A 15,280-nucleotide genomic window follows, 5' to 3' on the forward strand; every position below is an offset into this window, starting at 1 on the left:
ATGAAAATCAAAAGATGCATAAATATCATTTAACAAAATTTAACACCCATTTGTGATTAAAAAAAAAGACTATCAGAAAACTAGAGCTAAAAGGAACTTTTTAAACCTTTAAGAGAAGTCTACAAAAAACCAATTACTTCCATCATACTTAACTGATAAAGACTAATTTTTCTCCCTAATGATTAGCACAAACTTTGAGGCAACATTTTTCCTGAGGCCTTAACAAATGCAATTAGTAAGAAAAAGAAGTAAACATCCTACGGATTGGAAAGGAAGAAATAAATCTCCCTTTATTTGAGGACAACATCATCACAAATGTATAAAACACTAAGAATCTACAATGAAGCTACTGGAACTAAAAAAGAATCTAACAAATGTGTGGTATCAGTACACAATTATCAATCAATAGATAGACAAATATCCATTTTATATTTATATACAAAGAAATGAACAAGAAAGCAACGGAAATGAAATTATTAACAAGAGCACAGAAATCACAATACATATATGAATATATTTTTAGAGATTTATGTAAGACACCTATACCAAAAACTATAAGACTTTGCCAAAATGAATTAAAGACCTAAATAAATGCAGATATATATCATGTTTGTGTATCAGAAAAGTTAATATTGTTAAAGATGTCAGTTCACCCCAAATTGATCGATAGAGTCAATGCAATCCCAATCAAATTCAATTTTTGTAGGAATTTTAGAGTATCATATTCTATATATAATCTCAATATAGATTTCCATATAGACATAGATATATTAATATAAAGCTATTTTGTAAGAGCAAAATAAATTTGGAGGACTTAGTCTGATTTTAAGACTTAGGATAAAGGTAAAATAATCAAGATAGTGTAGTGTCAACCTATGAAAGGACATATAGGTCAGTGGATCAGAATAGAGAATCTAGAAAAAGATGCACACTTATATGTGGGCAATTAATTTTTTCAAAGAGCTTCAGTAAAATTCAATGGAGGGAAAGACAACCGTTTCAACTTTTCAACAAATAACACTGCAACAGCTATATATGCATATGGGAAAAAAATGAAACTCTAATCTAACTCACCCCATACACAAAAATTAAATTGAAATGCCCCCTAGAGTTAAATGTTTAAATTAAAGTCTAAAACTTCTAGAAAAAAAAAATGAGAAAAATATTGTGACCTTGGAGTGGGCACAGACTTCTTGGATGAGAGAACAGATTATGTGTGGGTAACAAGCATGATCAACTTTCCTCATAATTGTATTTATCACGTTGTTGTTCTTGTTAGGTTAGGTTCTCCCAAGTCAGTTCTGATTCAGAACGACACTACCACAACAATGAAATGCTGCCCAATCCTGAGCCATCCTCACAATCATTGTTATGCTTGAGCCCCCTATTGCAGCCACTGTGTCAATTCATCTTGTTGAGGGCCCTCCTCTTTTTCGCTGACCAAGCGTGATGTCCTACTCCAGGGACTGATCCCTTCTGACAACGTGTCCAAAGTATGTGAGATGTAGCCTCACCATCTTTGCTTCTAAAGGAGCATTCCTGTTGTACTTCTCCCAAGACAGATTTATTCTTCTGGCGTTCCATAGTATATTCAATATTCTTCACCAACACCAGAATTCAAAGGAGTCAATTCTTCTTCGGTCTTCCTTATTCATAGTCAGGCTTTCGCATGCTGATTGAAAACACCATGGTGTGGGTCAGGCACACCTTAGTTTTCAATGTGACGTCGTTGCTTTTTAACACTTAAAGGAGGTCTCTTGCAGCAGATTTGCCCAGTACGATGCGTCTTTTGATTTATTGACTGTTGCTTCCATTGGTGTTGATTGTGGATCTGAGTAAAATGAAATCCTTGACAACTTCAATCTTTCTCTGTTTATTATTATGTTGCATATCGTTGTGAGGATTTTCGTTTTCTTTACATTGAGTTGTAATCTATACTGAAGACTGTGGTCTTTGATCTTCATCGGTAAATGCTTCAAGTATTCACCTTTGGCAAGCAAGGTTGTGTTATCTGCATAATGCAGGTTGTTAATAAGTCTTCCTCCAATCTCGATGCCTCATTCTTCTTCACAGAGTCCAGCTTCTCTGATTATTTGCTCAGCATACAGATAGAATAAGTATGGTGAAAGGATACAACCCTGACACACTCCCTTCCTGATTTAAAATCATACAGTATCCCCTTGTTCTATTCCAACAACTGCCTCTTGATCTATGTACAGGTTCCCCATGGGCACAATTAAGTGTTCTAAAACTCCCATTCTTCACAGTATTTGTCATAGTTTGTGCTAAAAAAGAAAAACAAGTTGCCATGGAGTCGATCAAGACTCATGGTAGCCCCAGGTGTGTCAAAGTAGAACTATGCTCCATAGGGATTTCAGTGGCTTATTTTTCAGAAGTAGATTACTAGGTCTTTCTTCCAAGGCACCTGTGGGTAGACTCATACCCCCAAACTTTAGGTTATTAGAATAAAGAATCTAGAAAAAGATGCACGCTTATATGCATTTATCATTCCCAACTTTTATCATCTTGCATCTCCCAGAGACTTGATATTTTGTGTTAGAAGCATTTTATTAGGAGTGATTTTATGGTGTCTCTTTTCCATACCCAATCTAAAAATAAATAAATAAATAAAACCAATTGCCATGGAGAGGATTCTGACTCATAGCGACCCTACAGAACAGAGAACTGTCCCAAGTAAGGAGTAGCTGGTTAATTCCAACTACCAACATTTTGCTTAGCAGCCAAGCTCTAAACCACTGGACCACCAGGTTTCCTATGTGCAATCTAGGTTGCTTGTGTTTATTTTTCAACTATCTCTGCAGAAATCTTTCTTTCACTTATGATTAGATGAAAGATTTGGGTAGGTAGCTTGTTCAGGTTCCTACCTTAACCACTGCAGAAGGGGTGGGTCATTATTTGGAATGAGAAATGCATACCAACATTCATAGTGGTTAGGGCCAATAATTCCCTCATTGAGATGTATCTGTCATTAAAATATTACTTCCTTGGTCATGCAGTCAGTATCCAGGCTAACAAGAACTGATCAGGTTCTGCAATTATTTCTTGGCAAGGTGCCCAAATTATTAAACAGTCCCCTACCATTTGTATGGACATCTAGCCTTAACCTCCCACCTCTTGGACAATGAGTATGTTGACTTTTGGTTGACCACATAAACATGATAACTGCCTAGCTGCTCAGCAAAATCTCTCTTGACTTGTCTTCTATTTTATATATTTATCTCATCTCTCCTAAATTGGTTTATTTAATACTTTTACTTTTACGCTATGATGACCTACTGGATAAACACTCAGCTGCCATCTGAAAGGTTGGCATTTTGAACCCAGAAACTGCTCTGTGGGAAAAAGGTGTGGCAGTCTGCTTCTGTAAACATTACAGCCTTGATAACCCTATGAGGCAGTTCTACTCTATCCCATAGGGTCGCTATGAGTCAAAATCAGCTTGATGACAACAGGCTTTTTTGTTTGCTTTTGGTGTGTCTTTCTCATAGGGTTTCAGTTTTGCTAATGCTATTAATAACTACCAAGAAATAGTCCCAGCCATTTTTTGTTTGCCTTTATCAATTCACGTTGCACAGTCCCAGGATTTTGAAAATGTATCATCTAAATTGTTGCCAGTAGTTTGCCTCAAAAGCTTCTACTACCTCAAACCAAGGATAAATTAGTAGCCATCCCAGCGCCAGCGTGTCAAAAGATCCTCTCTACCCATCCTTCTTTGTACCCCAAAGTATCTTTGCATATTGTGCCAAGGGTCTGAAAGGCAAATGGAATGAGGGTCATTTAATCATAAGACAACTGTAGAAGGTTTCAAGTGTAGAATGTCAACTAAACTCATATAACACTATAGGCTTGCCCAGAGCCAAGTTTATTTAGCTTTAAGAAAGAATTAGCAAAGCATTATAGAGCTCTGGGATACCCAGGTGCAACTTCCAAAGTCCCAGTCATGAAATGCAAGCTGATATAAGTGCAGATCACATCAGCAGAGGAAAGGCGCCTGGTCTCAGGTCTCTCAGTTTAAGTACCTTTGTGTCTTCTACCACCTGGAGGGAAGTTTGCCTTGCTTCCATTTTTCAGTGCAGCTGCATTCCATGAAATACAGGTTCTGCTTTAAAAAGTCTTGACAACTGGTACAACACACTTAGGGATATTTTGAATCTGCAATCATTCCACACAAACCTCAGCAAGAATTTAATTTAGCATGAACTGATGCATTTCTTCAGTTGCCATCATAAGATTTTCTAGGGATCAATTCTTTAAGATGTCTTAAACTAGAGGAAAAGGGTATAGTTTAACTATTTACCTGTTTTTACTAGATAATGTAATATAAGAACTGGGATTTTATTTCAAATAATCCCATTAAAATCATGTATTACTTGTGCAATTATAAAGATAATTAAAACATGTAAAAATATTAACACATGGTTGTTTTACAGGTACCTAAATAAAACATGTGTTATGTGCATGAGGAAAGGAATTTATTTACACTTGCAAAAATAATAACTCTTAAAGAGATTAGTTTTAAGATACCACTAGTCAATTATAAGAAAATAATTACACTCAAAAAGAAAATTAGAGATTTTAAAAATGGTGGTGTTTGCAAAATTAGTCACAAAGGCTATGAAATTATTGAAAATTGTCTGTAAGAAAATAAACATAACCATGTGGGGTATTTTTAAAGAAAATTTTGTTAATAGGAACCTATTGCAATAAATCTTGAGACCCATACAAATAGACTTTTTCCTAATAACATTGAATGATAAATAAATTTAAATGATAAAAGGTATTTTTCATATGTTTAAATATTTAAACAAATAATTTTAGTTTTTTTGTTGTTGCAGCCATTGACATGGCAAAAGCTAATGTGTTTTAAAAATGGTATATCAATAGGCATACTGTTATTCTTCAACAAATTCACACTTAATTCTCACTTCGTATAATTATTTTTCCTAAGTGAATGTGCTGAAACAGCAGATTGCTAAAGAAATGAAATTGAGTTTTACTAATATGTAAGTTAAATAGGCTATGTCTATATAATAATTCTAAAATAAATAGGAATATATATATATGTATGTGTATGTATGTACGTATATATAAAAAATATACATATCAATATATATATATATATATATCTTCAAGTGCCTGAATTGGAAGTAAATTATTAGCTGAGAATTTTTGATAATCTTTTTCATCCATGTTATTATTACTACATTAGTTTCTTGTCTCTGACCTAGACTCCTTTTTTTCTGCTTTTTTGGCTCCTACTAAAACTGATTGAAATAATAATGCAATCATAAGGCCAATCTAGGAAAGCGCTCTTTATTAGATGCAAATATACCTGAGACATTTCTAAATTTATTAATTATGGGATATCAGGCTACATGCAATATTCCTGGTAAACATGAGCTGTGATTAATTTTGATGCTTGGCCTTTTGAATCTTGCCAGTTTCCGTTTTTCTTCCTAAGATCCATTCATTTTTAAAATCTTTCTACTTTTTTCCCCACTTTTATCACTAAATAGTAAGTTTATTCTCAGAAATACATTTTGCCAAGAAGCAGAGTTTTATTTTTATGAATTTACCAGAGAATTGAGCAGTTCTACTCAGCACATATGGATTTGCTTTGAGTCAGAAATGAGTTGAAGGCAATTAACAACAATGCTGTAGGGAAAAACTTGAATGCTGTTTCAAGTAAAAATATAGAGGTTTGTTAAGGATTTAAAACAATTGCAATTAGGAAACAATGTAGTCATTTGGAAATAAAACCAAGTAGTCCCAGGGAAGTTTCATTAAACAAGTATTCTTATGGGGTAGAAAAAGAAACGGAGGGCAATTACAGGAAAAATGAAGGAATATTGTAATAATTACACTCTGATTGGTTACCGATTATTTATAGTACAGTAAGCGATTACAGATAGTTTTACAGGATGCTTACATCATGGTCACAGGATGCATACATGTATTTTCTTTGTCTATCTTCCAAAAATATCTTGTTGGCAGCAGCACCCAGACAGCACTCTTCCTGAGTACGTGTATTTTGAGGCGTGTGGAAGGACATTTGGTTAAGACCCCTCGGGGCATATGGTTTCACATCCTGGTTTTGACCACTTGGGAAAAACATGTTTTTTTAAAAAAACATAGCTATTGGTCTAGATCAAAATTAGATAGCATGGTCAGCATATTATGCCTCTGTCTCACTGACTGTACTGAAAGCTGTCTTTTCCTGAGAGAGCAACCACTGTGACTAGCAGAGAAGGACAAAGTCTTACGAACATGCAAGTCCAGAGTGGTGCACTAGGCTCATTCAGGAGCCAAGTGACGCACCCTATATGCCAGCCTCAATCAGAATCATCTCTTAGTAAAATTGTCAATTACTACCTATAATTCTGGAATTCCCTGGCAAATACCTAATTTGCAAAAGCAAAATAAATTTTTAAAAGATAGAGAAAAAAATATTTCCAATTTAGTTATGATTGATGCTACCAAATGTTCACTGAACCCATGTCCAAGTAAACAGTGTAAGAGGCTGGGTTCCATCATACAGGGGGCTGAGGATAAAGCAGCACCATAGCTAATCTAGGGGTTCTTTTCAGTATTTTAGCAAACAGTGAAGAACAAAGGTTTGAAAACTGCCTGCCTATCATTTATTTCTTCATTAGTCTTCTCAAGGCACCTGAAACCTCTCTGTTTCTCAGGCTATAAATAAAAGGATTTAGTAGGGGAATTATTATCGTGTAAAATAAAGAATACATTTTGTCCTGATTTTCAGCTGGGCCAGACCCGGGACGCACATACATGAAGAAGAGAGTGCCATAGAACAAAGAGACAGAGAGCAGGTGGGCACTGCACGTGGAGAAGGCTTTGCTTCTGCCCTTTTCAGAATTATTTTTCAGAATGGCAAAGAGGACACAGGTATAAGAGACTATGATGGCCATAAAAGTCAAGACTTGTATAAAGGCTGAAAAAACTAAAATCAGAAATGCATTAATTGTAGGATCAGTGCAAGAAATTTTGAACAGTTGTAAAATTTCACAGTAGAAATATTGTATTATATTCGATCTCCAGAAAGTTAATCTAAATAACAAAGTCACATGAATCACAGAATGCACAAAACCAATAGCATATGAAACACCTATCAGTTGAGTACAGAGGCTTTTGGACATCACCACTGGATAAAGCAAGGGGTTGCATATGGCGACATAGCGGTCATAGGCCATCACTACCAGGAGGAAACATTCTGTGGTTGCACTGGAACCAAAAAAATATAACTGGACCATACAGTCAAAAATGGAAATCACGTGATTCTTGGATAAAAAATTCATAAGCATCTTAGGAGTCACACTGGATGAAGTGCAAGCATCAGCAAAAGCTAAACTGCCAAGGAATAAGTACATGGGAGTGTGAAGATGGGGGTCCTTGCAGATGAGGCCAATCAGTCCAAGGTTTCCCACCATGGTGGTGAGGTAGATCATCAAGAACCCCAGGAACAGGGGGATCTGCAGCTCTGGATGACCTGTAAGTCCCATGAGCACAAACTCTGCCACCAGAGTCTCATTTTCTTCTGTCATATCCACCCTGTCCAATCTCTGAAATGAAAGAATAAGTGAGGAAAACAGTCACAGGAGAATCATAAAAAATGGTGACTTTTTTCAGGGCTAAGATATTTCTCATTTAATTAGTTCTTAAATTTTTATTTCTTTTGTCTACTTTTACATGTATGCAAAATTCTCCATAATAAAAATTTTTAAATGCTAATTCACCTGTGCTAACACATAAATTTAATGCAAATAATTTTCAATTTAATACAGTATTTTAGAACAATATACACTTATCTTAAAATTCACATGAGAGAAAAAATAATGTTTGAAAAGACAAAGAAAAAATGTAAATAGTGAGAATAAGCAAGAGTACCTTAATTGATATTGAACTATAATATGAAACCGTTGTAATGAAAACTTGACTATATTGACATGAGAATAGACAAGGGCGTCAGTGCAATAGAAGGCAGCACTCGGAAGTGGATTGTAATATGTATGGGAATGTGGCATAAAACAACATGATATTTCACTTCAATCAGAAAGGGGTGATTGATTTAGTGAATAACGCTGGCACTGTTGACTTTCTGTCTCAAAGTAAATCAAGTTAGTCCCCCACCTCACACCATAGATATTTTCTAAGATATTTAGGAGGCAATAAGGTAACGTAGGAATTAGAGAAACCATTAACCAAGAGTAGAAAAACAGTATAAAAACATGATTGCAATTAAATTTTAATGCATAGCTGGAGAGTATCTAAACAGAGTCAAAGGACATATAGTAGGTTAGGAAATGCACCATGTGTATGAAAGATATAGGTTAACACATATAATATTAAAAATAACTTAAAAATAGATAACAAAAAGTAGTAGAGGATACAAATGGACATGTTTACAGATGGACAAATCAAAATGGCCAATAAATACACGAAAAGATGCTCAGCTTTCTATATGCCAGATACACATGACAGCACCACCCCCCCCAACACACGTGCACCTCATTCTCATGTATCAGAATGCCAGGAATTAGAAAGAGCAATGATACTGCTAAGGTGAGAAAAGCAGTACTTTCATATATTACTCCTAGAGATATGAACTGCAACAGCCATTGTGAAAAATAACTTTATATAACGGCATTAAATTTTTAAAAAGATAATATGCCCTTTGATCTACTACGGAAATAAAAGCACCACTTTACAAAGATAAATAGGCAATGCATTGTTTTTCAAGGTGGCAAAGCCCAGACACATCAACAGTAAAATGATTCAACAAATCACAGTATACTCATGTTTTGGAATAGAATTCAATCACAGAAAAAAGTGTTATACCACTTGAATTGAGGATTTCCACAACGTGTAGTTATTTATGGCAAGTAAAATACTCAGAAGAGCAAATAATATGATCACAATACTATAAAACAAGCCATGCATTTTTAAATCTCTTTTACATGGAGGAAAATGATGATAATAAACACTGTTTATAATACTAGCTTTTCCGGAATGGAGTGGGGATATAATGGGAGAAGTAGAGAAAAGGAGAAGAAGGATAAGTGAAAATAAATTTCTGCGGCAAGAGGGGAAATCAGCACATATATTATAATCCCTTCCACATAAATTTATGTAGTACATTTATATGTGAGTGTATCTATCTAAACACATATAAAGAGAGGTAAGAAAGGATGGTCTCCAGTTAACAGTGAAGAAAAAAAACAAGAACAATTAAGTCCTATTGATGCCTTTTTAAGGAGTTGCTTTGGCACTTAGAAGTCCAAGGGGAAATTAGTATTTAGCCATCTGTAACATTCCTGCATAAATATACATTAAATGTAGAAACAGTGTTCTGGGAATTTAGCATATTCTTTTGAATATTTCCAATGGAAGCAGATCTTTTACCATTGAGAGTAAATGTATTTTTTTTTTTTTTACTGCTCAAATGTTACCTGTAATTGTATAAGGTAGGAATTCAAAAAGAGTAACAGAAGAGTTTTTTTCTAATTTTTAGTAATTTTTTAGTTAAATTTCTTCCTACATACTTTATAGTTTTGTCACTGTTTTGAATGTAACATTTGATGTTTGCATGAAGTAATTAGGTTGATTTTGTTTCATGATTTATGAATAGTCTCTAAAAGAAACTTCAAAAACAAGTTTTCTGGTGAATATACAGTCTCCTAGATTTTTTTTTTTTTTTAGATTACCTTGAAAAGAAAAACAAATACTTTTAGACATATGAACTGTTATGGTGTTGAAAAACATTTTCATAATTTTACAGTCACAACTCTTGATGCTTAGGAAACAAAAAAATTTATAATGAGATTATGACAGAAAACTGGGTTTATGTAATTTAAAAATATGAATAAATATTCTTTTTCTATGAATGGATGATTAACATAAGGAAGAATTGTGAGACATTATTCTGTCTTTACTGAAAACGTGTTAAGAATTAATCAGTTTCAAAATTTTTGCTCTTAAATATATAGTCATGGGATCTCTAGTATGTACAACACAACCACAATGTTGCCTGAAATTAAGTACGGTAAGAGATTATGCCCTGAATAAACTGGTCCAACTTTCCTTGTAACATCCAATAACCAAATTATTGATATCCCCAGTTTTGGCACCTAGAATGCAAGATTTAGCCAAGAAATAGGAAGCATTGTTAATTTTCTCTCAAGTCTTATGTGATAGATAGCACGAGAGGATTCTTAAGTTGCTTTTAGCCCATATTCTCATGAGCCCATAAAATTAAAGAAGTTTAAGCCACAAACTTAAAACCAAAATTAGTCCCACTCTGAAAAATTATATATAAATTAGATATGAACTCCATTGATTAAGTCTCAATTAAGAACACTTTGCACATTATAAAATAAACTCTGAAAATGTTGAATTATTGTTGTCATTATTACTTAACTCTTCCATTTTCTTCATTTTTCTATTAGTCAGAGTTTATTATTTAAAAACATTCCAATAAACGTGTTACCAACACAGTAAAAATTCTTACTGACAGACATTTATTTCTGTTAATGCATTGTTTGATTACTGATTATAATAAAGTCTGCCTAAGATTTTAATTTTTTAATCACCTTGTTATATAGACAAATTGCAAAGGTATAATAATGAAAATGTCTGCACTCTCACCCAGTTTCTGTGAAATATCGGGAAACTGAAAATTCACTCGTTTTCTCAAAGTAACAGAAGTTTCGTAAATGAGATAACATTACTTGTGCACTGATTTTCCTTGGAAACTACAAACTGTAGCAAGTTAGCATTTCTTTCTTCTGTTTTCAAACCCATTCTTTAAAACAATTTGAAATTCCCTCAGTGCTTCTAAAGGATTCCCAATAGGATGAAATCAAAGTTGTTCTACTGGGCATCGTGAACTAATCATCAAATCACCCAGACACAACAAGTTGTAACAATTAAAACTGCACTTTGCATCTTTAGGGTTCATTGTTAGGGACATGTTTATAAAACACCACTTAACAGGGTTTAGAATAAATGTGTTTTCCTTTCCCTTCTCTCTCTTAATGGTATCACTACCCACTAGACTTGTCCACTTGGAAAAACCAAAGGTATTTTATAATTAACATGTCCAAATCTGAAGTTAACATTTTCCCCTATCCCTCCCCCAAACCTGGTTTTCTTATAGTGTTCCTTGTCTCAGGGAACAGGGTGAGCAATCGAGCAGTTATTCAAGCCATAAACCAGGAAGACATCCTTTGTTACAGGGCAAGGCTTCCCAGCTTGGGACTAAGCCCTGCCTAGGTTCTTACCTTCTTCTGACCAAGAATGACCAGGAGAGGCTCAGAGGTTCCACATGAACAAAGATTTTTTTAGAGACAGAAAGAAAGTAAAAGGCTAGCGAGGGAAAGAGGGAGAGGGGTTTCCACCTATGCTAGCCTCCAGTCTCTCACTGAGCAAAGGATTTCTTAGGGCTTATAAAAGTTCTTAGGCTGGAAAAAGGTATTAGTTTTATTTATTAGATGGGTGGAGATTTCTAGGAGAAGGGGAGGGCTTATGAAAATCAAATGTGCGCAGTTAGAATTCAAGATGGACTTCCTTGCAGTGGGTGCTGGAACCAAGACGGAGTCTGTCACAAAGGCTGCCGGGATGTCGAAAAGGACTTATTCTGGGATGTTGTGCATGCGTGATGTCTCTGGATCTTGGTTCGAGCCCCGGCGATGAGTCCCTGCTCATGTTTGTCTCATGTGGAAGGTCATTCATAGTCCACGTGGATCTTTACTGCGCATACTCCGCACCTGGTGAGGCCTTGAAAAACAACTTGGGAGGATTATCTAATTTATAGCTGGTCAAGCACCTAATTTGTTAATCAAAGGTACTTCTCAGGTGCCAGCAGTGAAAGTTGTATGGTGGTCTGCACTTAGGTTTAGATTTAATCATAGCTGGCCCAGCACACAAGGCCTTGAAATGTAGTCCTTATTTAATTCAGCCTGCCTGATCTCTTTCCTGTCTCACCTTGAGCTAACCTCTCCTTCATTCCCATTGTTTCAACCTTTGCCAAATTCTCTAGATTTCATTTGATAAACATGTCTTAAGTGCAACTATTCTCCATGTAGCTATTTCTCACTATCTCCACCTTACCTCCCAAATCCAAGATGCATTCATCTCTTGCTTAGACTAATTAAATAACTTCCTAACTGAATATCTGCACTCATCCAATCCATTTTTCACACACTGACACCAAATTGATAAAGTATATACCATTTCATCATCATCCCAAATACACACACTCATCTCCAATTAAATTTATAAAATACTTCTCATTGCAGATAGAATAGCAACTAAAATTCTTAAGCCTAAATATCCACGCCATGTCCCCATGCTGAAAAGCAAACTCATTGTGCAACTGTACACAATTGGGCATTTTGTATGCATTTTATGTTATTTACAATAAAACTTGTCGTTGTTGTTTTTAGTTGCCATCAAGTCAATTTCAACTCATAGTGACACCATGTGACAGAGTAGAACTGCATCATAGGGTTTCCTTGGCTGCAGTCTTCAATGAAATGGATTGACACAGTGGTTGCAACAATGGACTCAAGCATAACAATGATTGTGAGGGTGGTGCAGGACAGGGCACTGTTTCCTTCTGTTGTACCTAGGGTTGCTATGAGACTTAACCAACTCGACCGCACCTAAACACAACAATCTTTATGGGAGCAGATGAACAGGCCTTTCTCCCAGAGAGCTGCTGGGTGGGTTTAAGCCACCACCCTTTCCATTGGCAGCTGAATGCTCAACAGTTTGTGCCACCAGTGTTCCTACAATAACAACAGCTGTATTAACAGATATTCCCCCAATGTCTCAGTGGCTTAACACAATAGAAGTTTAATTCTCCTTTATATAAAGTATAAAGCATGTGTTCCTAATTGAAGATAGTTCCACTTCAATAGGTGATTCCGAGTCCCAGGCTGTTTTGTCATTCAACCTTTTTCCACACATGACTTCCTTCAATGTTCGCTGTTCTCATGTGGACCAAGCTGGGATGGGAAAGTTCACAGAGGATCTTGAGCCAGAACCTTAACGGTGTATATTACTTTTACTCCTAAACTGACTCATCTGGCCCTAGTTAACTGAAAAAGGAGGCTATATGTTGAGGAAGAAGAGAAAATGGATTTGGTGACTAGCTAACAGTTTCTTCTACTGTATATCATCTGATTATCATTTGCTTGTTTCTTCCCCTTTCCCACACCAAAAACACTCTCAGTCCCTCCGCATGGAAGTCAAACCCAATTCCTAGCTAACCACTGTCTCAATGAAAAGCTGCCATCTCCAGATGAAGTTTGTTCTCTCCTGCAAATCCAACTGTGGCTGTTCTTGGTCTTACTACCATTTTAAAAACATTTTTGCCACATGATTTATTGAGCACTCTCAATATACAATTTTTGTAGGATTTATCAGACATTCTATAGAGCACATGAACTTCACAATGTATTAAGAAACTCATGAAGCCTAATTAACATGATATCATTAATATAAGGGACCAGCTTATTGTTCTGCAAAATATTCAGAAAATCAAGTTTCCTTCAAACAAAGACCTGAAGAGTTATCAGAGGCTTGGGGAAAAACCATCAATGTATACTGTTGCCCATCCCAGGATCTTCTGATCCTCCTTCATGGGGGGTATTGAAAGAATTCATTCGCTACCTCAGTGGCCACATATTTCATACCCAAGAATGTGTTGAAGTACTCTAGTAAGGAAACAACGTATGGCAAAGAAGCTGCAAAAGGAACTACAAAATGATTACTTTTTTTTTTTTTCCATTTGTGTCTGGTTTATTTCACTTAGCAAAATGGTTTTGAAGTTAACCCATGTAGTAGCATGTATCAGATGTTCGTTTCTCTTTAAAGCTGAATAATATTCCATTGTATATATGTGACACATTTTGTCCATCTAGCACCCTTACCTTTTAACATAAATTTAAACTTAGATTTTCTTTCAATGTCTACAAAATAATTACCATCCATGATTTTTATGATCTATACGGTTTATGGAGAGACTAAGATGGTGAGAAAATAGGGTGTATATGTTGTTGTTGTTGTTAAGTGCTGTCCCATCAGTTCCAACTCATCTCGACCCTACATAAAACAGAAGGAAACATTGCCTGGTACTGTGCCATCCTCACGATCATTATTATGCTCGAGCACATTTTTGCAGCCATTGTGTCAATCCGTCTCATCGAGGGTCATCCTCTTTTTCACTGACCCTCTACTTTACCTAGCATAATGTCCTTCTCCAGGGACTGGTGTCTCCTGATAACATGCCCAAAGTACTCAGATGAAGTCTCACCAACCTCGCTTCCAAAGAACACTCTGGCTATATTTCTTCTGAGACAGACTCGTTCATTCTTCTGGCGGTCCATGGTACGTTCAATATTCTTTGCCAACACCATAATGCAAAGGCATTAATTCTTCTTAGGTCTTCCTTATTCATTGTTCAGCTTTTGAATGCATATGAGGCAATTGAAAACTTCACAGCTTGGGTCAGATGCACCTTAGTCATCAAAGTGATATCTTTGCTTTTTAACGCTTTAAACAGGTCTTTTGCAGAAGAGTTGCCCAATCCAATACATCATTTGATTTCCTGACTCCTGCTTTCATGGACATTGCTTGTGGATCCAAGTAAAACGAAATCTTTGACAACTTCAATCTTTTCTCCTTTTGTCATGATATTGCTTATTGGTCCAGTTGAGAGGATTTTTGTTTTTTCTTTATGTTGAAGTGTAATCCATACTGAAGGGTGCAGTCTTTGATTTTCATCAGTAAGTGCTTCAAGTCCTCTTCTCTTTCAGCAAGCAAGGTTGTGTCATCTGCACATTTCAGGTTGTTAATGAGTCTTCCACCAGTACTGATGCTACATTCTTCATCATATAGTTCAGATTATTTGCTCCGCATACATATTGAATAAGTATGGTGAAAGAATACAACCCTGAAGCACACTTTTCTTTATTATAAACCATGAAATATCCCCTTGCTGTGTTCAAACAACTGCCTCTTGTTCTATGTACAGCTTCCTCATGAACACAGCAAAATGTCCTGGAATTCCCACTCTTCACAATGATATCCACAATTTGTTATGATCCATGCAGTTGACTGCTTCTGTGTAGTCAATAAAACACAAGTAAACATCTTTTCTGGTATTCTCCGCTTTCAGCCAAGATCCATCTGACATCAGCGATAATATTCCTCACTTTGAATCTGGCTTGAATTTCTC

The 15,280-nt window shown here is 35.7% G+C and overlaps 1 protein-coding gene across 1 annotated transcript; it reads right to left on the reverse strand.

Moving 5' to 3' along the window:
- Positions 1-6,659: 6,659 nt before the first annotated feature.
- LOC100665315 (olfactory receptor 5AC1-like) lies at positions 6,660-7,697 on the reverse strand. The gene has a single exon (XM_003410347.3). It carries the CDS (start codon positions 7,581-7,583, stop codon positions 6,660-6,662), a length of 924 nt encoding a protein of 307 aa, XP_003410395.2. The 5' UTR covers positions 7,584-7,697.
- Between the last annotated feature and the right edge of the window lie 7,583 nt (positions 7,698-15,280).

The sequence above is a fragment of the Loxodonta africana genome, chromosome 20 (genome assembly GCF_030014295.1).
Source record: "Loxodonta africana isolate mLoxAfr1 chromosome 20, mLoxAfr1.hap2, whole genome shotgun sequence".
Taxonomy (NCBI): Eukaryota; Metazoa; Chordata; class Mammalia; order Proboscidea; family Elephantidae; genus Loxodonta; species Loxodonta africana.

Coding starts and splice junctions, on each gene's coding strand:
- LOC100665315 (XM_003410347.3), bottom strand. CDS start 7,583: ATGACAGAAGAAAATGAGACTCTGGTGGCAGAGTTTGTGCTCATGGGA.